The 24917-nt window shown below is 43.3% G+C and overlaps 2 protein-coding genes across 9 annotated transcripts in view; one reads left to right on the forward strand and one right to left on the reverse strand.

The window, feature by feature from the left end:
* Positions 1–7153, forward strand: part of BMP2K (BMP2 inducible kinase) — a 57082-nt gene extending 49929 nt beyond the window's left edge. For all 3 annotated transcript variants that reach the window (XM_085222502.1, XM_085222504.1, XM_085222503.1), the window contains one exon: positions 1890–7153. In XM_085222502.1, the coding sequence (XP_085078628.1) occupies positions 1890–3319 (1430 nt within the window). In that variant the 3' untranslated portion in view covers positions 3320–7153. The remainder of the gene's footprint in view (positions 1–1889) is intronic.
* A 625-nt stretch (positions 7154–7778) lies between these two features.
* PAQR3 (progestin and adipoQ receptor family member 3) lies at positions 7779–14796 on the reverse strand. Of its 6 annotated transcripts, XR_014882928.1 has the most exons (8): positions 14480–14796; positions 14249–14411; positions 12778–12933; positions 11953–12150; positions 11115–11193; positions 10559–10649; positions 10104–10248; positions 7779–9654 (listed from the first exon to the last, which is right to left on the reverse strand). XR_014882928.1 is itself a non-coding variant. In XM_010709738.4 (7 exons), the coding sequence occupies exons 1-6, from the start codon at positions 14662–14664 to the stop codon at positions 10106–10108; spliced, it is 873 nt and encodes a 290-aa protein (XP_010708040.1). In that variant the 5' UTR covers positions 14665–14796; the 3' UTR covers positions 7779–9654; positions 10104–10105. The 6 variants fall into 6 exon arrangements, 2 of the variants coding, with proteins under 2 accessions (XP_010708040.1, XP_003205602.2); XM_010709738.4 differs by lacking the exon at positions 11115–11193 and having other exon boundaries at positions 11953–12087; XM_003205554.5 differs by lacking the exon at positions 11115–11193.
* Positions 14797–24917: the final 10121 nt, after the last annotated feature.

The following is a 24917-nucleotide window of genomic DNA, read 5'->3' on the forward strand; positions in this document are numbered from 1 at the left end:
ATATAAAAGCTGCATAGCTGCAGTGACTTAGTGGGAATTTGGTTTTGCCATTGTTCTGATCCCGTTCTAAAGATTGGTATCCATGTAATACTCAGTCTGGAGCTCCTGTAAGACAGCCCTGTTGCTCTTAAGTTTTGGTACTGTGTGTGTGCAGAGAGCTGAATTGCTTTTGTTGGTGTTACATGTTCAGCTGTATATGTATATATAGCCCCAAGATGTTTTGGATGCCCCATCCCTCGAGGTGTTCAAGTCTAAGTAGGTTGGGGCTGTGGTCAGCCTTGCCTACTATGAAATGTGGAGGTTGGTGGCCCTGCCTGCGGCGGGGGGAGTTGGAGATTCATGATGCTTGAGATTCCTTCCAACCCGGGCCACTCTGTGATTCTTTTTAACTTTATATGACTGCTGTGTGATCTGGGTCATAGAGAGGAGGACATCTCAGGAGTAAATATGCTTTCCCCAGCTGAAGCTGCTTTCCTTTTCTTTCTGGTTCTCTTCAAATAGGCTTCTGAAAGTCACTTCTGCTCATAAAAACCTCTGCTTGTGCTGACAAAGTTTTTGCAGCTCCCAATATTCTCAAGTCAACCATTCCACAAAAGAGTCCTCTTAGCTCGAGTTGTTAGTAAATATCAGGAATAAAGATGTCAGAACAGAATGAATGAGCTTTCATTCCCCTGCAGAGACTAAGCGGATGCATCCTAATTGCAAATAAACAGGAAAAAAACAATTATTTGAAACTTATGTCAACTTGATTATTTTTTTTTTGCTTAAATTGCTGCACTAGAAATTAGAAGGGTCTGAATGTGGAGCTTCAGTACCACTACAGAAATATGTGCTCAAAGCATATATTTGAAACACCAAACAAGTATTGCCTAAAAAAACCAACCAAACAAAAAACCCCACAACACTATAAAAGCCCCCCATGTTACTCTCACAACACGAGCTCTGTTGGGAGAGGCTGTCACAGCTGACACAGAGGGCAGGTACTTGGGGGTACTTCAGATGTACCAATGGCCATGGTCATCTATTTCAATTCTCTGTGAAGAGTCCAAGTTATGCTTTTTATTAGTGATTTAGTGGAGAAGTACTTGAAATTTAGACACATTGGAAACACATTTGTCCCTTCTTCTTTGTTTCCATACTGTTATTTTCACTGATTGCCTTGCTGTTTTCCCAGGGATACCATTGTCTTGTCCATTTCCCTTTGGATGCCTTGAAACATAATACCGAGTGAGGAGAAACACCAACAAAATCCATACTTCCCTTGTAGATGTTGGTAGGCTCCAGGAGGGAGCGGGTACCCTGAGGGCAGGACAGAGATGATGACCTCATGCAATCTTCCCTACAGTTAGGATGTGTACAAGGTTATTCTCACCCAGCTGCTGTTATTCATAGGCCTTAAAGGGAACTAATCATCATGGAGACATTAAGTAGGATTGTCTAGAGCAATGAATGCTTGAGAAAGGAAAAGCTGAGAACTTGTGACATAAAAAAACATGACAGTTTCATGCACTTATTCCCCATGTGAAGCTGTACTGAGTGTGTCAGTGATGTCCCAGGTATCTGACTGCTTGGTACGAGGTGTTGGCTTTGGAGAACCTCTACAGAAGGCAACTCATCTTTCCCTGGAGAGGAGTGGCTGGCTGGTGCAGATATTAGTATTGGATTTGGAAAGGTTCTGTGCTTGAGGAGTTAAGCTAGAAGTTCTGACTACTAATCCCTTTTATTAGCATTTGACAACTAAGATCTGGTCTTTAGTTGTTTTCCCTCTGTATTTATGGAATATAGACTTGCTTTTATTGTCCTTGATCACAATTGGCTATTGCGAATAAGTGCTGATTTTAGGAGTGTATTAAAATTGTTTTTCTTTTCTTTTTTCTTTGAACTTGCAGATTCCCCTGGAAAACAAGTGGAGAACTCAGCCAGCAGTCAAGGAAACAACTTAGGGACCCCAAACAAAGCTGGAAGACTGAGTCATGCTTTTAAAGATCCCCGTCCAGGAAGGAAGACTGCAGAAGGACAAGTGACAAAAGGTTGTGATGAGTCAGAGAGTGATTTTGAATCAGATCCTCCCTCTCCCAAGAGTAGCGAGGAGGAAGAAGAACAAGAGGATGAGGAGGTCTTGCAAGGTGAGAATGGAGACTTCAATGATGACAATGATACGGAACCAGAGAATTTAGGCCACCGCCCTCTGCTCATGGACTCTGAGGAAGAGTTAGAAGAAGAGGAGGAGGAGAAGCAAAGTTCTGATTCTGAATCTGATCGTACCAAACAAAAATTTGTGGAAGGGCTCCCAAGCAGTAGATTCAGAAATGTTATGGGTAGCAGAGAAGTTAAAGAACCCAGCTTAATGCAAACACCTGAGGCTCCAACTACGGTTGTCAAAGTGAGCCCTGGCCAAGAATTTGATGTGTTTGGGGCAGTGCCCTTTTTTTCTCTTCAGCCTCAGCCAAGGGAGAAGGGCAACCAAGATGTCTCTTCTCAAACTGCATTTCCCAGCCTGAGCCAAGAGCAGGATGACTTCGATGTTTTCACCAAAGCTCCGTTCAGCAAAAAGGTGTCTCAGCAAGATGACCAGGTAGTGGGAACCAAAACACAACTCTCACCCACCTCGCCACGGAGTGTTGACGTTTTTGGTTGCACCCCATTTCAGCCCTCTCCTCTCCCCAAGATGAGTGGGAGTAAAGAGGACCTGTTTGGGCTGGTTCCTTTTGAAGAGATCACAGGGAGTCAGCAGCAGCAGAAGGTGAAGCAACAGCGCAACCTGCAGAAGCTTTCATCCCGCCAGAGGCGCATGAAGCAGGAGGTCCCAAAGAACAATGGGAAGCGTCACCATGGCACCCCAACAACCACAAAGAAGACTTTGAAACCCAACTACCGCACTCCCGAGAGAGCCCGCAGGCACAAGAAAGCAGGCCGCAGGGACTCGCAGAGCAGCAACGAGTTCCTGACCATCTCTGACTCCAAAGAGAACATCAGTGTTTCACTGACAGACAGCAAAGACCGAACCAACCCTTTGCAGACAGATGAGAGTCTGCTGGATCCCTTTGGAGCCAAACCCTTCCACCCACCAGAACTGATGCGGCATCCTCAGCATCAGGGGTTTGGTGACAGCCGTGGGGATCATGGTGCAGTGGTAGTGGCTAGCAGGCCTCGGCAGAGCTCCTTGCTTGGACCGGTGCATGCTGGTGATGGGCTGAAAACAGATGATTTTGGTGCGGTCCCCTTCACAGAACTGGTTGTACAGAGTGCACAGAGTCAGCAGCAACAGGCACTAGAGTTGGATCCCTTTGGAGCAGCTCCATTTCCTTCGAAACAGTAAATGCTTCCAGTGGGTCCCTCCTTCCACCTCTCTGAGTTGCTTAGTAGTGAGTTCAATGAGCAGAGTAATTTATCTCCTTGACAGGGTGCTGGGCTGTACAGTTTATTCAAGTTAAAGAAAGCATGGCCGGCTTGCACGATGGAATGCAGAAAGATAGCGATTTTAATTTTCTTTTGTGGAAAAATTGAAAACTTTTGTTATGAAAGATGGCTCCCAGAACATAAAGAGAAATGGGATGTGAATTGGTGTCTGTCGCTGACTTTTGGGCCTGGAACATGTCATCCTGCGTTTTTTGCATCATCTTTTCAGCACTTGGCAATGTGCTGAAATGGAGGGAAGGGGAACAGGCAGAGATCACATGAAAAAGTTTTCCAAACTTACAGGTAGGCTGAAGGAACTGTGGTTCTTCTTTGTCTCAGTTGCACTAGATCTAAGAACCTAAACATACTAATATCCAGACTTATATGCTGGGAATAGTCAAGACTTCACTTCCTAGATGAAAACTACCTTTGTTAATCATAAAATAATGAAGCCAGGTCATCAAGGAGCTGCGACCCAGAATTTCAAAGCATGGCTGTGGCTTTGCACCTGGTGGACATCTATGCAGCTGCAGAGCTGAAAGGCAGATTATTTTTTTTGTGTGCCTAAATGTTCAATTTTATTTTTTACAGTAAGTGCCATTAATGTAAAATAGCAAACTGGAAGTGTAGAGTTAAAACTAAAGAAGCAGAGAATATAACAGTTTGTGAAATGGAATCTGAATGTAGAGGAGTAAACCAGCAGGGATGTAGCCAGTGTTTGCAGCACTTTGAAGACTACTCAGCACACTGGGGGAGAGGCTGGTGAGAAGGACATCTGGCATGGGTGGAATATTTCAGATGACTTCTACAGTTGACTGAAACGCACCATCAGTTTTATCTGATTACAAGTTGGGGTTTGTGTCTGAAGATGCATTTTCTTTTCCTCTTGGATTTCTACCACAAAGAAAATGTGTGTTGTGTCAAAACTCATGTTGTTTATAAAACGATAATTTCATGAAATGATTGTAACCTAACATTTTCAACTTCTGATGGACCTGTTTCTGTATGTGTGTTTTGTTTTTTGTTTTTTAAGAAAGTTTTGCTAAATGCACTGAGCTTTGGAGAAACTTCTCTGGACCCAGCTTTGTTTCAGAAGCAGTAGCAGCAAGTAGTCTGCAGAATGCTGTTCTGTGCTGCAGCAGTAAGTTGCATTTCACACCGCAACGCCTTACCAGCAGGATTGCTGTCCTGCCACACAGTACCTCTAAGACATCGGGTGCACAAGACATGGCTAAAAGCTTGGAGCTTGCAGTGCCAGTAGTGATGGGAAGGCAATGCGAACAGGCTCGTTGGAGAGATGCGGTTACCATGTGCCGATGGTGACACCATGTGCTTTGTGACTCCACTGCTTCACGACTCGAGCCGAGCATGTACGCTGGCTGCAGAGTGAGCGTACATCAGAGTGGTCCACTTTGCTTTGTTTCCATGGCAATCCTGAGAAAGTGGAAGGAGGCAGCTCCTCTGCTTGTCTTAGCTTTACGTCCTGCTCCACTGAATGTCAGAGCATTCCATGTTTATAAAAAGAGACCGTAAGAATTCATGGCTGATTCCCCCTGCCCTCCTCTCCTCACAGGATGTGAAGTGAAATATGTGCATTTTTTCTTCAAATTCTCCTGCTGTTTATTAAGTTGTTTTGAAATTGGTGAGGGTAGGAGGTAGATCCCTTGAAATATTTGTTGAAAATGGCATGTTAAAGACAAATTCTTTTTCTCCTTTCAGAGCTGGTTTTGATAAAATGCTGCCTCCCTGGTCCTGGATTTTGAATCTGGTTCATATGTCTGTACACTTCAATTACCTTCCCTTTTTTTTTTCTCTGACAAGGTGAAAGAGAAACTACAGCTCTGCTTGTTTAAGAATGACTTTTTCAAGCTTAGAAGTTAAGCTTTTAGGAGTATGCGAGTAGAAGTGTTTCAACTCTATTTGCACAGGAGTTTCTTAGGCTTTATTACTACTGTTCTCACCAGTTTGTTGTTGTTGTTTTTTTTTTTTGTGCCAAAGGCTGTAAGAAGCGCACGCCAAGTCTGTAGCATTTTCTGATACTCAGGTTAACTGCGATTTTGTTTCTATGTGCGTGCTTATTAGCTGCCTTCCTGCAGTTTCCTTCTGAACTGTCACTTTTCCTGCCTTAAGACAACTGTTGGAACAGAATATTATCGGGGCAGATGGGTGGAAACAAAACAAGAAACAAAACAAGAATAAAGCAACAAGCAATTGACCCGCAGTCTTAAATACGGCCAGTCCTCATTGGCACCATGCAATTACTGCTTTCCCTCCTGGAGGAACAGCTTGAGGGTTGGCATGGCTGTTAGGTGCTTAGTGTGGGCTTCAATTAAGGTAAATTACAAGAAGAAAGAATCGTATTTGATTTGTCTGATGACCTTGAAGTTTCAGATTGAAGAGCGCAGCAGAATTTCTTTGTGTGGTGGATTTTTTACTACTTTATTTTTTTGACAGAGGGCTCACACATAGTTTTATTACAGTACAGGAAAGCTGAAGTTGGATTGCATACAATAACTGATAGGGGAGATTAAAGCAAACCTTAAACCCAAGTTACTCTGAAACTGGCATTGTGCCTCCGGCTGCCTCTGAGTTACAGCCAATGATACTTGCTTTCTTGTGGCCTTAATAAGCCTTGATCTTTGTACTACGCTTATGAAACAACTTTTTTGCATACATGCAGTTTTATGTTTCTTGAGTTAAAATGACTTTTTTCTCTCATCTGAGATGAATGTGCCTCACTGCGTCGACTTTATGTGGTCTATTCAGTTTGCAGCCTGGGTTTAAGCTTCAACTATGGTTCAGCCGTGGCAAAGTGTGGTACTGTTGGGGAATATAGTATCCTTTTGCCTTTATTCAGCATGTAGATATCTCTGTCTGTCATTCATGGAGTGTACTGTGACCTTACCTGAAAAGAAAGACCATGTGCACTTAGACTTGTACCAAGAAGACGATGAACACAAGGTAAGGAATTCACACTTCCCTTCCACCAGGAAATAGCAACTGATTTTTAACACTTCTTTCAGTCTGCTGAATGACTGAACCATAGACCTGTCAGAACCAGCTGCTTTGGGCAGTTTTTGTCAAAGGTACTAAGAAGCCCTTTATGGTTATGGTCGCTGAAAGAAAGAAGCCGTGAGACGTGCGGAATTGCTTTTGCTGACTTGTGTCATGTGGGACCTGCGAAAACCAACTTTCAAAGAAATAATTTTTAATCATTCTGGTTGTCCCAGTTAATAAAACTAAGTACTGTGAAAATAAGTTGGTATATTTGCTACTGTGAGAATAAGAGTTTATCTGGAGTTTTTTATACTATATAGTGTATTTTTATATATGAGAAATATATATAAAATATACACATGCTCGCACACATCGCACTGTGTTTTTAGTAACATTGCAGCCACAATCATTCTGATGAAACTAGGAAGAGTGAATAAGGGAAACCTGCAAGAGAAAAACATGCAAGGGGTGGCTGCTGAGTTACTTTTCTACAGCGCTTCTTTTCAAAGAAAAATTGAGGAAGTGGTGTGTATAGCTGAGTTTGTGAGTAAAGCATCACCTAATATTAAAGAGCATAAAATCTATTTTAAAATTGCTGGCATTCAGCTTTTAAGTGCACTTTCCTGAACTACACTTCCATTTCTTGTTAGACTTCAAGTTTCTAAAGCTTTTTTGTGTACCACTAAACAGAGTTTTGTGAAACTGATGTATGTCATAAATATTGCAGTTGTTAAATAAATAAACATGATAACAGTGACTTCGCAGATGTCCTTAAACATGGCATTATTAAGTACTCTCATTTAGGCTGTAAGTTATTCTACAAGCAGTGTTGCTTCTCCTCGTTGCTTTTTGTGGCTGTAGGTTCCTGTTGATGTTTTTTAATGATGGTTATATTAGCAGCCCACTATTGCCATCTTGGTTCAACTTGTTGATAATATATTAAGTATGTCCTTCGGTTCAGTATTACTCCTTTAAGCCTTCCTGCTTTCAAAACCAAGAATGGTTTCGAAAGGACACACTCAGATTCGTAGCTGCTAACTGAAGCTTTATCCCTTTTCAGGGGCCAGAATTTTAATTTTCATTGCTAACTCCAGACTTAGTTCTGCACTTAATCTTACAGACATATTTTTCATTTGATTTGACTCATTCTGCCAACTATTAGCCAGAGCAATTTTTTGGTGACTGCTTCTACTGGTTTTATTCTTATCTCAGCTGAAGAAAACCAACACTGTAGAAAGATTAGGAGCTGCAACAGAATACAGGTACTAAATTGTAGCTCATTCTGGATGTTCTGTCTTCTGCTCGTCAGCCATTTCAAACATTGTGTGCAGCGATTCACATGTCATCCAACAGTACTTAGATAAAAATGTTACAAGTAAACATCCAATGAACCAAAATTTATTTACAGGTTCAGTATTTACAGAAAAGGCCATCATGCAGCTTAATAAATTTTGTCAGGATAATAAAAATGTACAACTTAATCTTTTCTTATCCAGTGAAAACTGCTACAGTAGTTAGTTTGGAAAAAAAAAAAAAAAATTAGCAAACTGTAAAATGAGTCACAGAGTCTTCAAATGTTATTGTTCATATAACACTGAAAACAAGCTTTAACAATTGCAGGTCTTTGTCAGATTTTAGCAGTAGTCACTAGCGCACTTTAAATTTGCTTTACTGTCAAGTTTAAAAAGAAAAAAAGAAATCAGTGTTCATACTGGAAGGCTCAGAAGGCTGGGATTTGAACTTCAAATGCATTTAAGTTCTTTCTAATAACTGTTTCTGGAGCTGGGAAGAAAAAAACACCAAATCCTCACTGAGCTTAAGTGACAGCATTGCTCTTCAGCCTACCAGTAGAAGAGGAAAGGTCCTGTCTCCTCCATCCCTGGTACAAGGTAAATACTTGTCAGTAAATGTCTATCACTATTCCCTTGGCACGTTCCCTGTGTAGAAGGCTGAGGGGAGCTGGGAATGTTTTGCCCAGGACAGAGGCAACTTCGGTGGGACCAAACAGCACCCTGCCAGCCTCCAGGCTGGCACCCACTGAGCTTCATGCTGAGCACCAGGTACCTAACAACCTGCATAGCTCGTGTCTCTTTAGTGTTGACATTAAACCAAGACGTGGTTTAACTGCAGACTATAAAAACCCAAGGTTGTCTTTTTAGTGCAGAAAGCAAGTGGCAATAAATCACTTCGACTAATGAAGTGCTAGAAGTACAGTATGAGTCATTAAAAGGCCAAAGTTCAGTGGCTTGAATTCATAGCAATCTTATTACTCCGGGCTTGTTATTTACACCTGCTAAAAGAACATGTAACTTAAAAAAAAATAAATCCTTAGCACTTCTACTAATTCCAGGGTAACAGCAAGTGTAAGACTACTCCTGAAATATTTCAGAACGCTATTCAGAAGCACCAGAGTGCTGCAGAGAGACTTGCTGAAGTAATGGCACCACCTATGCTTGAGGAAACAACTTAAAATTTGAAATCAAGATATATATGGTAGATAACATCCACCTCCCAGAAACAACTAGAAAAGTACAATACTCCACTGAATTTGACATTACACATTACTGTCCTGATGTTGAAGTGTACACACATCACTTAGACGATGATTCTGAAGGATGCAGCCCCGTGTACCAATGCAATTTAGAGCCAAGACCAGCCACTCAGTTAATCACAGTTCTAAAGGCACACTCCTACTGGGAGCGTGTCTTTTTGTTCTGTGCTGAAACAAAACCTGTAGTCATGGCGTATGGGTCTGCTAGCTTAAGCAGTGGTATGCAATTCTGTTGTTTGTATTTACAAAGCAGGAGAATGATGCAGTGCTCCAAATGCTTAGTTCTACAGCCCACCTTTTTGTTGTTCCACTCTAAGAAAGACCTGCTTTGTACTTGATTGCAGAGCAGAAAATGACAAGAAGGAAATGAATTTCAGGTCTCAGAGAGAATGGCCTCAAGTTGTGCCAGGGGAGATTCAAGTTGGACGTTAGGAAATACTTCTCTGAGACAGTGGTCAGGTGCTGGAATGGGCTGCCAAGGGAGGTGGTGGAGTCACTGACCGTGGAGGTGTTCAAGAGATCTTCAGATGTTGTACTGAGATCTAGGCAATGCTCCTTTTTTCTCCAGCATTCCTGTTAATGTATCATCTCAGTGAGTAGGGTAACAGTCCAGAAGTTGGGAAGGAACTGCCTTAGGGCTTACTTTCATAGTTCTGCATATTTGTAAGGTTCAGACTCCCGTAGTCAGAAGTTTCATTGCAGTGCCTCTGAAAGACAATTGAGGAAAAAAAAAAAAGTCAGTTATTATGCATAGGAAATATTAACTCTTACTTAACTGCCCAAAATCCAATGTATATTAGACTAAAAAAAAACCTGCAAAAACCTTAAGAAAAAACTACATATAAACAAATGTTGGTAAGTGCTTGCAACTGTTGTCAAACAGAGCTGCTAGGGATCTGGCAGAGATTTGTCCAGCCTGCTCTAAAACTCTGCTTGAAGGCACTGCAGCCTCATACATCGCAGCAGCAGCAGCAGCCTGCCTGCTATCAAAGTAGCTGCTTGCTTATTCACAAGGAAACATTACACTAGTAAGCATTTTCTCTGGGGAGCTAATTAAATTAAAGCAACTAATGGAACTTTGTGACATGTTGAAAACAAGACTACTTAACTCTCTACTTGTTAAAATCTCATGTTCCCACAAGCACAAAGGCTATACCTTCACAAGTCCACACTATGCTCAGGACAGGGCTTGCTGTGTCGGTACTGCATGATGTACACTGCAGACTGGTGCCACCAGTACAACATCACTACTGCAAGGATGTGCCATATTTGGTGACTAGAGCCGAGGTAGTTGAGCTGTCCTGTGGGGAACAAAAAGGGGAAGCAGTTGTTAAATTTGCATTAACTCATGTAAGGCAGGTAGCAAGCAGTCTATTCCCAAGCTCAGTCACACATTCAGCTGGCTGGGAGACAGTTAAATTCTTTAATGAAGAACAACAAAAGTCATCTGACTTCTTTTGACTGAAGTGCACACCAAGTGTGAATTCTTTGGTATCAATGCACGTTAAGTAGAACATAATCAACTGTACTCTCATCATAAATTCAGGGCTCATAGCAAAGACTGTGACACTGCAGGAAGCTCAACTGCAGAAAAACACAACGATTTCATACCTGGAAAGTACCTTTCTGGAACTTTGGAAATATAGAAGAGAAATGCTACTGCAGCAATGAAATACATGACAACCACACGTGGAGCAAACTCCTGCAAAAGAAAAGGAAGCTTTCTTACTCTGCTGTAAGGTAAAAAATATTTTAAAATAATAATTTCAAAATACATTTTAAAAAAACAAAAGGTGTGACAAAATGGAGTATTATTTTGCTGCTCATATTATCTACTGAATAGAACAGAATCTAATTGAGAAACAAATGCCAAAATTTGGAAAAAATCTGAATGGAAGGCCACAGGAATACTACAGACTAGACTGTAAGTAACCAAACTAGCTGCTGGAAAGCAACCCATTCACATGACTAGTTTTTTCTGTTTTGTTTTCAGTAACGGAGTGTTTTATTGCTGGAAGCAGAGCATTTTCTCTGAAGTGTGGAAGCAAAATGAGTATCACATCTACCATTCTGCTCTATCAGGACAAACTAATTGACTAATTGGAAAAAGCAGGGGTAGCAATGATTGCTTGCTTATTTGACTTTTACAGAGTGAACGTTTCAGTACCTTGTCTGAAGACTGCATTTATTATCAATGCTGCTCTTCCAAATTCAGCAGTAGCTCTGGACCAGGCTAAATCAGCATCCTAGAAGACAATCCTCCTGAAGTGCCAATCTTAAGAACTTTCACAGGCAGTACTTGCTATGAAAGCAAAGGTTGTTTTTTTTCAGTGCTATCAGAGCCCTGACTAATGGCTGTGATTCCTGGGGGAACATTTTAAACCATGGGGCACATTCACCTTTTTTAACAGTGCTGTACTTCCTGTTTTTCAGAGCTGAGTAACCTTTACCATAGTGGTAAAGCAAGAGAGGGAAATTAGTTTGGTAACTTAACAGTGATATTGAACCAGTTATGCATGAGAGACAGAAGGCTGTGTAGGCAAATGCTGATTTTGCCACCAACCCAGGGCACAGAAGAGGAAGAACTTCCCACCCATGTCTCCTGGTTCACCTCACCTCTGCAACCTGTGCATCCTGACTGACTGCTTCCCACTCGCCTGCTGACTCAGCTCTCTGCTCCTGCTCCTTGCCCTGAGCTGTGCAAGGGTGCGTCCGACCTGCACAGACTGCTCTGCCCCTCAGGCAAGCACACCGTCGTGGTCATGTTTGCATCCAGGTGGGTCTTCTCACAGCGCAGCTTTAAATCACTGAAACAGATTTCATCTACTCAACCTGTTGATTGGCTTTCCATAAATCTGAGCGTTTGGGCTGTAACATCCAAAGGAATTCTGTGCTTTAAGAAATCTTCACTAGGTCTACTTCTCCCTCATTTCCAAAATGAGACCGAGAGAAGATGCTACGTGCAAAGCAAAAATAAATCTTATTTCCGTATTATTGTCTTTTACCTGAACAATAGCTGCACCAATGCCACCGTTGAGTGAAACCCAGTGGATAGTAGGAATAATGCCATATCCAGACACTGAGCAAAAGATGATGGAGCGCAGCCTGCGCCACTGCTGCGTGAGGTAATTGGGATGAATCTGAACAAAAAATACTGCCAAGATCATTGCCAGCACAGTGATTAAGTACACCTGACGCCAGTACTGAGAAAAAAGAAACACAATTAAGTTTGTATGTTTGCTCATCTGAAGTAAACTCTGGGTAGAAAATCTATGTTACTAAACACAATGATTTAAAACGTTCTCGTCACTTGTGTGACCGCAAGTGCCAGTGCTTGAATCAGTGTGTTCTTAGTAACCCAGTGAGGGGGGAAGATGCTCTTACTTCACATTTATTTCACACACTTCACCAAAACATATATTAAATATAGCTCTGTTGAAGAGGACTACTTTAACTACTTTCTTCTACAGGGAGCAGAGAAGTTACAAAAGTTTAGAACTCCAAAGCAAATTAAGCTTGTTTCTGCCCCGTATAAATGCTGTGATGGAGGAACATCCCATTATGGGCCTCATGCATTTGACAAAGGCAGGACCTATAAAATTTACACTGACTTTATAATGATTTAAATATTGTCTTGAGGCTCATGCAATTGACAGCTTAAAAGGAATCTCTTAATCTTTTACTTCTGCAAGCAAAGTTCTGCATGTGTCAGAACCTGTTCCTATCACCGTCCCCTGACAAATGTGCCACCTGGACACTGTGACAAAGCCCTTTCCTAATACATGGAAACCATGGTAATGGGACCACAAAAGTAAGTGATACAGACTTACTTTACTACAATAAAATGCATAAAACACGCCTGATACATAGCAGCCTAGGATACCAATGGAAATTCCTGCGTAATCTAATGCCATCCATCGTCGGCTGGTCTTCTCTGAGCGATGACAACAGAAGAGATGATATCCTACTGAGCAAAGCATACAGACCTACACAAATATCAAAACAAGGACACATTAATTTCTCAGTAACAGACGGGGATTAATGGGGATTAAGCTTCAACTCTGAAGCTTAAGAGTCCAAAAGTAACATGTTACATGTTTTACAGAACTACTTGGTGTAGACAATTATGATTTCTGCTCATAATCAGTGGAAACTAGCATAACCTCTTTTGCAGATGAAACACAAAACTTTGCAAGACTTGAAAACCACAGGCTGCAGCTAAGGAAATGAGGGTACTGAGACCTAGAGCATGAGGCCAAAAGCGATGCCAGTGCATACAGGAGCAGGGCCTGACCTGCCCAAGTATGACCAAGATGAATTCAGTATGGTCCAGCTACAACAAGCAGAAACCAAAGCCCAAATCCACCTCGAGTACAAGCACTCTGCAGCTTTGCTGAGGGAACACAGAAGTGATTGACCTCTAACATGCAGTATACTGACTTGGCTTCTTGGCTGGCGTCAATTTTTTTTCCTCCTGAGAAACAGAATCATAGAATATCTGGAGTTGAAGGGGATCCATAAGCATCATTACATCCAACTCCTGGGTCCACACAGAACCATCGAAAGTCCAAACCCTATATCTGAGAGCATTGTTCAGGTGCTTCTTGAACTCTGACAGCTGTGCAAAATGCACAAGAACCCCAGGTCCAGCTGCATAATAACATCAAAGAATCATTCAGGTTGGAAAAGATCTCTAAGGTCATCTAGTTCAGCCATTGGCCTTATCCCACCTTACCACAAGCCCTTGTCGCTCAGTATCACAGCTCCACATATCTTGAACACCTCCAGGGATGGTGACTCCACCACCTCCCTGGGCAGCCTGTGCCAATGCCTCACCACTCCTTCTGAGAAGAAAGGTTTCCCAATATCCAACCCGAACCTCCCCTGGTGCAACTTGAGGCCATTACATCCTGTGCTATTGCTGTTATGTAGAAGAGGCCGATCCCCCACCTCATTACAACAACCTCCTTTCAGGCAGCTGCAGTGAGGTCTCCCCTGAGCCTCCTCTTCTCACACTGAACTATCCCAGCACCTCACCTTGTTAAAACTCATGCAACTGGCCTCACCCCATCAATCCACAGCTGGTTTTTGTGCTCGAGTTGCTGATCACACCAACGCCATCTGCGGGCACAGCGTTGGACATAATGCCCAGCAGAAACCAGAACACAAAGCCTCGGCCCGCCCAGCCGGCGTTCTGCAGCCTCTTTTATGCCGGCCATGCTTTGTTCTTATAAGAAACGGTTCAAAACCAGCTCAGCCTCCGAGCCCACCCGCCGCACGGCGCACAGCGCGGTGCCCCACCTGGAAGCAGAAGAGGCAGACGGCGCAGATGACGAAGTCCTCGCGGGAGGCGCGAGCGGCGGGCAGCACGACGGTCAGGTCGCGGATTCCCAGCGTGAAGAAGAGCAGGAAGCCCAGCAGGTGGCTCCAGATGTTGACGCTCTCGTTGGAGAGGATAAAGAGGCTGCGGGGAGACACGGCGGGGCTGAGCGGGGCTCCGAGGTCCCGACCCGGCCCCGGGGACGGCCGTACCTGCGGAGGCAGAGGCGCGAGGGCAGGTAGGCGCGGTAGCCGTCGGTGATGTAGGGGTTGTCCCTCAGGAAGACGGGGATCTGCTCGTAGGTGTACAGACGGATGCCGCGCGGCAGCAGCACGGGCCAGTACTGGTAGCCGCCCAGCTCGATGTAGTGCGCGCTGCGCAGCAGCTTCTGCTGCATCCTGCCCGCCCCGCATCGGCTCGCGGCCCTCCGACCCCGTCACGGCACCGCGCAAAGCCCGGCCGGGCCGGCTCGCGCACAGCACGTTGCGGCGCTTTGCGACGGGTGGCTGGCGCGGAGAGATGACGTCAGCGCAAGGCGGAGCGCCCTGAGGTGCGCGGAGCTGCCGCCTGCTGGCCGGCGTCGGTCAGCGTCAGGCGGTCACGCTTCAAATAGAGGTATCTCCCTTCTAAACTGAGCCATTCCTTTCAGGAGGATCGGAACGTGGCAGACCTGTATGCAAAACGTGCCAAAAACAGGTAGTACGAAGTTTTAAAGTGATGAGAGGCCTTGGCTTGCTGGAATTGTGCTGGCTCCGTGCAACAGAGAACTCTGCTTAGTTCATCATGCGGCATCAGCTGGGTACTTCTCCCCATGCCTGGCTCTGTTTCTGAGGCTGAAGAGTCCTGAATGGGGATCCTTGCTCATCATCTACCCCTCCCTTCTGTGATCTATGAATGTCTCCCATCTCACAGAATGGCCAGGAGAATGGAAGGGACATCAAGGATCATGAATCTCCAACCCCCCTGCCACAGGCAGGGCCACCAACCTCCCCAGTTAATACTAGACCAGGCTGCCCAGGGCCCCATCCAACCTGCCCTTGAACACCTCCAGGGATGGGGCGTCCACAAGAATCTTATTTAAACAAAACATAGAAGTGCTTCACCAGGATTCTATGGTGGGAATGGAATGCTTCCCATGACAGAGAGCTCCCTGCGGTAAGTAAATGATGCAGGATGATGGGTATTTGAAACCCGAGAGCGATGATAAGGGCCAGGTGTTTCATCCTAGAATTAGCAATACAACCATTGTGATACGTAACCCCTCAAGCTCCACATCTCACTGTTTGGTCACACAAATTAAGAAGCTCATTCCTCTTTAGCTTGTCTTCCTTTCCATATGGCTTCTCTCTTTTGGGTTTTTCTCTGGCTTGCTATTAGTTAAATTAATAATCGTACAGAGAAGTATATTCTGAAAGAAGATCCGTAGGCATAGTTTTGGCTGGAGGAGAGCAACCAAGATAGTACAGAGAACTATGTGCAGGATGGAGCACAGGATATCCCTTCGTAGTCACATTGGGTACCAGGGAAGTATGGTGTAATACAACACCTTGCAGAGACACAGTGCTAGGAGCCGGGCTCGCCAGCACTCAGGAGATAGCTTGGTGAGTCTCACATGTGATGGGGTCACAGAGGGACAAGAGAATCCAAACACGGTTTCCTGGAAACAAAATCTTAGGAAACCACAAAGGAGTTATTTTCAGCTTGGTTGGAAGGGAAGTAATCCATCCAGCGCTAGATGTTTCTGTTCTGTGCTGGAAGAACTGTTCCATTTCCATCTGACCTACATCAGCTGTGCTAAAAATAGGAAAGTGCCCTGTTTGGTCAACATATGCACTTAGAAGCTGAAATATTTAAACTAGTGGGACCCTGCTAATGAGAATGACCTCTAGACGCTGATGATCTTTTTACTAATGAGTATCCCCCTCCTTCTTCTCTTTTGAATGCCTAGAGAATAAAGGAGACGATATTTATGCACACACATGCATTTAAAAGAATAAGGATGTAGCTGCCACATTACTTTGGGTGAGAGAACCTTGATGATGCTGAGAAGCGGCTGCTGATGTGGGACTGAGCAGGGAAAGCAGGCAGCATCCTCCCCAGCTCCTGCTGATAAAGGAGATTCATTGTTCACTTGAGTGGTGAACTCAGCGTACTCACTTTTGTCAGGCCAAATGCAGCTTAGAAAGTTGCTAGCAGGTTAAAAGTGTAATTTAGTTTTAATTGTCCTTTGGATAATTAGTTCATGGAGAACATTATACCTGAGGGAGAAAGAAGGGGAGGGGGGAAGAAAAACAACAAGAAAAAAAAAAACTGTTTCCAAGCCGTCTGCAATTTAAGTTAGATCCCGAGTGCCTCAGAGAGTTCAGTCTGAAGGAATCGGAGCTGACAGCACTTTCTTTTTCTTTCTTTCTTCCTTTCTTTCTTTCTTTTTTTTTTAAAGTAGCTTTAATTGGCTGTTATGTTTAAGCTTTGAAGCTTTGATAGAAGAAATGTTACAGGTTCAATTAATAAGAAATATTGAGAAACAATCAGGGCAGCTTTAAATTCATTACTTAGACTATTTATTTTGAGCTTATTGAACAATTGTGTTATATGCGTAAGAGATTGAAATTAGCCATCTGGGCAAGATAGCTTTGACCTAAATTGACCTTTTTGGGTAAACACCTAGCTTGCCCTCATTCATATGCTATGGCCCTAATTCTACTGGCAGATAAGCTTAATTGCGAGTAACAATAAACGTGCATGGGAAGTTCCATGCTTCTCTGCTGAAACTCAGATCACCTGTGTAAGCTTCTAAAGAGAAAACTGAGGAAGTCACAAATGAGGTAAGCTGTTTCTAGTTAACCCAAACAGCTCCCTGCTGAGTTCAATTCTTTTATGATCTTCTGTATAACCAGATAATGTCCAATTAAGATGAATAAAATAAACCCTTAGCCTGAGTTTAGCTTCCAGTTTCAGGAAAATACAGGCATAGCAAGCAAGCTTATTTGAATTAATTAACTAGCATTAGCTCTGTAGCACCAGCAGCATCTTTTTATGTTTTACTCCTTTCTGTGCTGCTGAGGCTGTTCCACCTGGAGAAGAGAAGGCTCTGGGGTGACCTGTGAGCGGCCTGTCAGTATCTAAAGGGGTCACTAGGAAAGAAGAGGACAGACTCTATAAGGAGGGTCTGTTGTGACAGAACAAGGGGAAATAGTTTCAAGCTAAAAGAGGAGGTTTAGATTGGATGTAAAGAAAAAATTTTTTACAGTGAGGGTGATGAGACACTGGCAAAGGTTGCCCAGAGAGATGATGGAAGCCCCATCCCTGGAGACATTCAGGGTCAGGCCAGAGGGGCTCTGAACAGCCCACCTAGCTGTGAGTATCCCCGTTCATTGCAGGGGAGTTGGGCTAGGTGTCCTTTAAGGGCCCCTTCCAACTCAAACGATCATGTGATTTGACGATTACAATTTTGTCAGAAGAGTTTGTGGAAATCTTGTGTTGGACTTTGCTTCCAAGTCATTTTCCCCGTCCTTTTCTCTGAAGAGAGCAGTGCAGAATGAGTCAGGTGTTGGGTGCAAGTAACTCCGGAAAACTCGGGGACCGCTCTGAGAGGTGCTTCGTGGCTCCTCCTGCAGGTGTCACTCTGGCACTGTGCTTTCAGTCGAACATCTGCATTCCATCCTGGTGGGACGACGTTTGCTGCACTCGCCAGCTCAATTAACTGCCTCTTCATTGACTTCCTAATGAACAAATAAGCGGTACTGTGACTTGGGTTCTCATCCTGCAGACTCCTGTTAGCGTAAGATCAGTACTAGAACAGGACAGAAAGTGTGACTTGCTCTTGGATTCCATTCTTAAATACTCAGCACGATATCTCCCAAGTGTGAGTTGCGGGGACCTGTCTCTTTGTAAATTTGTTGAGAGCGAACAAGTGGGAGGCGGCCTGAGGCTGCTTTTCCCACTGTTGGAATCTGCTCCCGTGGGAGAGCCCGTCTTGCTCTGAGCTCTTCGGAGCAGACAGTTCAGTGCCTGCGAATGAGATCCGTCATTAGTCTGACCTTAGCTGAGGAAATGCATTTGGGAGTGCTGGCGGAAGGTATCGAGTATCTTTCTTTGCATAACACTTGCAGCCCGGAGACTTTGTCACTGCTGTGTCACTGCATAGCTGCCTTCTTATCTGCCTGTGTATAAATACATTCACGTTTTCCCTGGGGGTGGAAAGAGGTACGTCTCGTCCCAAAGTCTGTGTATGAGCGTGCATTTCAGTGCAAAGCCTGTGAATAAAATATAGGCACTGGTTTATGAGCATAGCCTTCATACGTTTATCTGTGTGCATAGAGCACTTTTAGTTCTGAATGTACATGCAAAGAAGGCTTGCAAATGGCCATGGGCAGAATGCATTTACCGACTGCTACATTGGGAGATAAAGTTATTTAAAGCCTCTTGTTATCTAAACCAGATATATCCTCCCATATCTCTTCTTGGAAGTAGCCAAAGCATCTGTCAAATTAACTATTTCTTGTTGGTATGTGGTATAGCTAAACATGGGAAAATAAGGTTTACAGCTTTGTGAAGTCTTTAAAAAGAGTGGGGGAAAAAATAAATACTCAGGTAACCCTAATCCACGTACTGCCTTCAGGAGAGAGCATTAGGAATGGAAGTACCTTTGTAAGCATGATAACTACAGTTATCCCTGCTGAGAAAGCTTGCTTTCCAGGCCTTCCTCTATGGAGATGCATCTTTCTTCTTTGCACTCTGTCTGCAGGGTTTGAGCAGAGAAGTTCTCTGTGGTCCTCTATACCACTCTCCTCAGCACAGAACTGGAGCAGCTTCCAGCGCTGCCCGAAACAGAACGCCTGACATCTGTCGTGGGGGCTCAGGCTCTCTTTTCCTCTCCCTGTGGAGAGATGCATGTGCAATGTGTGCAGTGAAGTGACTTGCTTTGGTAGGGCTCTTCCTTTTTTTTTTTTTTTTTTTTTTTTTTTTTTTTGGCATTTCTGTTTTCTGATTCAATCCCTTTGGCTTTCAGTTCCAGCTTCTGAATCTCAGCATCTGTCAGTGGTGCGATAAATTCTCTTTGGTGATAAGAGAACAGCTGCCAATAGCAAGAGCAAGAATGGCATTTGGGCTTTTTCCTGCCGTGTGAGAGCTTGCAGTCAGCAAAAATGCGTTGTGCACACAATGGAAGAAGGCACCTTTTCTGCCCAGCCTACCGTTATTTCCCTCCAATGTAGCAGCATCTTTTCCATCCATGTTAAGCAGGCACATATGAACAATTGTGCAGCATAATGGAGTCCCAAGTCTAAAGGACTGGAATTAATTGACAAATGGCTTTTTTTTTTTTTTTTCCTGTGTAGACTCTGAAGGCAAGGGGACAACAAAGGAATTCATTTATGTATTTATTTTAGAGAATGAGGAGATTTTAATGGAAAGGAAGACGGTGTGGAAAGTTTCTGAATAATGCGGATTGTTTATTACCTGGTGCAATAACTTGTTCTTAATGAAACTGGTAGATTGGTAGTGAGGAAAGAACTCCTTTCTGTGGAGTCCTGAATTTTAGAGGCATAGGTTTTTGGGTTTTGTATTGCTGTTGTTTTTGTTTTTTTTTTCAGGTTTAAAGGTCTTTCTAACTCCTACTTGCCTATAAAGTCTTGTTGCAGCTGGAATTTATGCCATGACAGAAGGCATTTACAGATGAAATATTTTGACTACGGAGGTTTTCTTTCAATCTGTCATGAATTTAGCTGAGTTATTTACAAGGATGAAACTCCAGAACTTGAGAACTTCGGTCAATGTGGTAATTTCACTCCTGGGCAACTGTGTGGGTTTCTGACTCAAGTAAAGTAACAATGGAGTCATTGCCGTGAAAGCCTCAGTCTCACCTCACGTGGCCAAAGCCTTCATATAATTTTGATATGAGGAGGGGAACCATGTTACTAAGACACAGTTACAAGGCAGAGTGGCTTTTCTGTCAGGTAGTCCTCCAACTGTGTTTGACACAGTTGTGCTTTATAGAATTGTCTGAGCTGGAGGGGACACTTGGAAGTCCTCTAGTCCAACTCTACCCTGGCTTCTCATGAGACCATGAAAGGGGAGACAGACTTGATTTTTGATGATGTTTTGAGCTGTGCAGGCACTCAAGATGCTTTCTTGGTGTCAGTGGGAATAAGGTGCTTGTTCCAAAACTTGTAAATCTTTACTGTTGCCTAATGACTTCTGGAAGTAGTTGAGTGTTGTAGATGTGACAGGAGGCTTGTTCTCATTCAGTTCTGTTAAGGATTTGTATGTGTAAAGCTATTTGACCTTATCAAAATCCGCTCCAAACTTTTCATGTGCTCTTAGTTTGATCCGTGAAGTGTCATTTTAATCCTCAGTAAGGCCTGGATACTTCACATTTGGGATCATCTCACTCTACTTCTTTTAGATGGAGCAATTTTTAGTTCCCAGTCAAGAATAGAAATGGCTTTGGTCTGTCTACAAGGGCTTATTCATTTTGTTCTGTTTCTGTGGTATGGAATATGCCAGAATGCAGCTTCTCCAGCTTACTCTGGGAGGGAGTTTTGAATCTATATCAGTCAGTCAATCTTGGCAGGTAGGCTGGTAGCCGTGGTCAAACAGTTCCTGTAGTTGGTCGAAGGAAACATGGTTGCAGCTTTTGGTCTTGAACAGCTGTGAGTAATGAGGCATCAGTATTTACAAGTTTTGCTGCCCTTTGTTGCAATGGGTGGTAGGTTTTTGTTTTTTTTTTTTACAGCAGTTTTATGGCTGAATGTTGAGGGCAGTGCAGGTCAACCTTTATCAGGAATTCAAGGTGAAATGAAATACTGTCCTGCAAAAGGAAGTGAGTCACTCCAGAGCCACAAAAGCTAAATTGTTCTGTCTTGCTTTTTCCAGAACTGCCAATCCAAAAACATACCGAGAGTATGGAAATCATGATTTTTTCCTGCTTGTGCTGCTAAATGCCAAGATCTCTGCTAAGTGGTGGTTGTATAGTCTGAGAATTTGAGAAGTAAAAAAAAGAAAGTTTTGCCCTGCCACCAAAAGTGTTTTGGACAGAATAATTTGGGAAATGGGAAGGAAATTAATTTCCCATTTTGCTGACTGACTTGTGTGTATCGTTGCCTACCTGCCAGGACAGTGTTTTGCTATTGTTGACTAGCTGGTCTTATGCTATTTTATTTTTTCTTCAGTTACCTTGATGACTAAAATAGGAATCTCCAGAAGATATGCAATTAATGTTCTCCTTCTCATGCTCATTTTCTGCCTGGCTAGTTTAAGTTAAGAGCTTTTCGTGCAAATATATAGAGAGGAGATAACTTATCAGGAAATTTGATAGGTCAATGGAAAAAGAAGGACTGTGTAAAGTAGCAAAATATTTAAATTGTTGTTAATATTTATTTCTGAGTGTGTTTTGTTTGTCTGCTTGTTAGGCAAGTAGATGCCCAGTCCCATTTCCATGTGAAGCTGGAAGCTCTTGAGTGCATCTTTTCAGCAATTACTTGGACTAAAAGCTCTCTGCAGAGAAAGAGATTAGTTCCCTGCTTTCCTCTGTCTTGTCTGTTATACAACCCATCCCAGAAGTGGTTGCAGAATGCTTGAATTTGACCAGCGTTTGGAATTCTGTTACACTTCTGCCATAATGAGTTTAAATTCTTCTACTCTCACCCAAATTTCATCTTTATTCCCTCTCATCTTTTCCTACAGTCTGCAGAACTGATGGATGCCTTCTGACGGTCTCCCTGCCTTTCTCTGAGTGACTGGGAGATAGAAAGCTTTCTGCTGCACAACAGACATATCATTAAAGCCACTGTTTTGTTAGCTTCTGCTGTGTCATTAGGAAGTGATCTTGCAAACATTTGAAATATGCCTCTTCCCTTTCCAACATCTTTTGATTCTCATAGACATGCTGAGTGATAGGAGTGAGTTATGAAAGCTTACAGCTCACCCTCTGCTCTGTGCTGCTGGGGGGGGATTTTGAGTGGTAATTGGAGTGAAGCATGAATATTATGGAGTGATAGAAAGTGAGTAGAGCTCCACAGCTCGTTCACTTGTCCTACAGCCATGAATCACAGAGAACACCGGGTTGGATGTTATGGGCATTTCTGGCAAGTGAGCATCTTTTTCACCCCCCCCAGTCAGCCTCGCAAGGAGCTGAACAGCCACAGATGCTTTCTCCTGACTGGAGCTGGAAGTTTGAAGGGCAGCTGAATTTGCTAATGTTCGTGCTTTGATACGGAGTGTGAGAAATGTTGATGAGGCATGAGGCTGAACAGCTTGCTCTATTGCTGCTGTATCGGCTCTGCAGTGCTGACAGTAGTTAAAAAAATGGCTTTGGTACATAAGCTTAGTTAATATATAGAACTTGGAAGACAACTAGGAACAGCTATGGGCATTGGGCACAGTCTCTCTCTGTCTCTCTCTTTTTAAAATAGAGTCACTTTCCTGCCCAGAACTACACTTCAATTTTCAATCATTTCAGTGTCATTAGGGAAGGCTGACGTTTTGGGAACGTGCGTACAGTAGGAATATGAATAACACCATCCATGCAAGGGCATGTGCAGTGAGGTCAGGGTTATTTTCCTGGATATTGGCAATGATTACATTTTTGTTTAAAGTATAAAGCATTCTGTTCTTTTTTGCTGAATTTTTAGTCTAAAGCATATGCTCAGGTGATATTCTTTAAGACCAAAGGCCTGTTGAGTGGGATGTAATTTCTTGGGTCCTTAGGACATATCTATGTGAACTTTCCTGAGAATACCACTGCTGCAGGAAAGCCACTGTACAACTCCTGAGTTTGTTCTATCTATTCTGTGCTTGGTCCTCCCTACAGTGTGCTGAGAAGGAAGAGCAGAAATGGAAGAGTTAGAAATGCGGCTGCGTGTGGCATGAAAAAGATCCAACACAACACCTCTTTGATCTGAGTACGTACTGTCCTCCTTGGATTTTTGCAGTCTAATCTGCATTCATTCAGTCCCACGGTCCTGAGCTACTCTTCCGTACCCAGGAGCTGTGTCAATGGTTCAGAGTGCGAGTCCTCTTAGTTGCTTCCCAGATAGATGAGTGTGCTACTCCAACAGGGAATGTCCAAACTAAACAGCTGTGATATTTATCAGCACATGGAGATGTGCTGCTTCCAGCTGGCACGGCAGGGAGTTGGAAGATTAGCAACAAATACCCTGAGAGAAAATGTCCCTGTTCATTGCAAGGGAGCTGGACTAGATGATCTTTAAAGTTCCCTTCCAACTCCAAGGATTCTATGACTTCTACTACACATTCATCTCTCTGTATCTGGGTCTTCTTGATTTTTATGTCAGAGTTTGTGGGATAATTTTCTCTAATAATAGTTGCAGACACCTTAACTATTGAGGTGCTAAGCTCTGTCCCTAAAATCAGTGATGGATCCTCCCCTAGTGGTCCCACTGACTTCAGCGCTTCACTAGGAGTGCTGGTTTTGAAGATAGAGTTCACTTGTGAATGCTGAGATCCTTCCTATGGAGTACTGAAGTCTGGTTTTATACAATGCAGAGGACTAAATAGCAGAAGAAACAATGGTTTTCAACCTTGTTTAGCCACATGGTATTATCCTTGTGTTCTTCAGGTTAAGGCAATGTATAAGTTCTTGGAAGCAGATGCCAAATGCCCACAGTATTGCTGAGAGAATATTTATCAGTATTTCCCCCTCCATTACATTAACTGCCTCCCCGCCCCCCAAGGGAGCTTCATTACCTCAATGCAACTTCTGACATGAACAGATCAAACTTGATTCCCTTTTTGAATGTCAGTCCTCTGGCTGTCAGTGGGAAGAGACCAACTGTGGTTGTATGAGTGCAAGTTTCTGGGCATGCCACGTGAGAGGGATTGGTGAGCTTCTCACAGGCTGCTGGAATGCTTTTCTTGTGTTTCTGTTTGTTTTTTTGTTTTTTTTTTTTTTTTTTTTTGTTGTTGTTGTTTTTGATGGACTAGTAAATTATTAGGATGTGGACTTTTCAGACAGACTTGCCAGATTTTCAGCAGTCTTCCCAGGCGAGCTGCCTGAAAAAGGTTTGGCACTGCATCACATGGAATGACCGATGATGTGTCATCTATTTTTAATGGGCAAAATGTTTTAATAAACACTCTCCCTCCTAAAACACTGGATTTTAACATAGGTTTTAGCCTTGAGCCATGTAGCTACCCAGCTGTGAATTTTATAAGGCAACAATCTCCACATCATTAGATGTTATGACTGATACTCTAGCTATTGTAAGTGTAACTATTTCAGTGCACTAAAAAAGTTTCAGATAACAGTTACAGAAAGTACAGCTCTGCTTGGGAGATTTCCTCATCTTATATATCAAACTATTTTCTCAAGATATGAAGATGGGCTTTTACTGTCTTCTAGTGAGCCACATAGAATCATTGAATCATAGAATGGCCCGGGTTGGAAGGGACATCAAGGATTATGAAGCTCTACCTGCCCCCCTCCACCACAGGCAGGGCTGCCAACCTCCACATTTAATACTAGACTAGGCTGCCCAGGGCCTCATCCAACCTGACCTTGAACATCTCCAGGGACGGGGCATCCACAGCCTCTCTGCACAGCCTGTTCCAGCATCTCACCACTCTCATAGTAAAGAAGTTCCCCCTGACATCCAACCTAAATACACAGCCACAGGTGTCTGCTTCTTC

Source organism: Meleagris gallopavo, chromosome 4 (assembly GCF_905368555.1).
Source record: "Meleagris gallopavo chromosome 4, MGAL_WU_HG_1.1, whole genome shotgun sequence".
NCBI lineage: Eukaryota > Metazoa > Chordata > Aves > Galliformes > Phasianidae > Meleagris > Meleagris gallopavo.

What these genes read in the sequence shown, in the direction of transcription:
- PAQR3 (XM_003205554.5), bottom strand. Translation starts at nt 14,664, where the DNA reads ATGCAGCAGAAGCTGCTGCGCAGCGCGCACTACATCGAGCTGGGCGGC. An exon ending in TCGCGCCTCTGCCTCCGCAG is followed by an intron (nt 14,412 to 14,479) that starts GTACGGCCGTCC and finishes GTCTCCCCGCAG; the next exon opens with CCTCTTTATCCTCTCCAACG. An exon ending in TTGGTGCAGCTATTGTTCAG is followed by an intron (nt 10,650 to 11,952) that starts GTAAAAGACAAT and finishes TTTCTTTTGCAG; the next exon opens with GAGTTTGCTCCACGTGTGGT.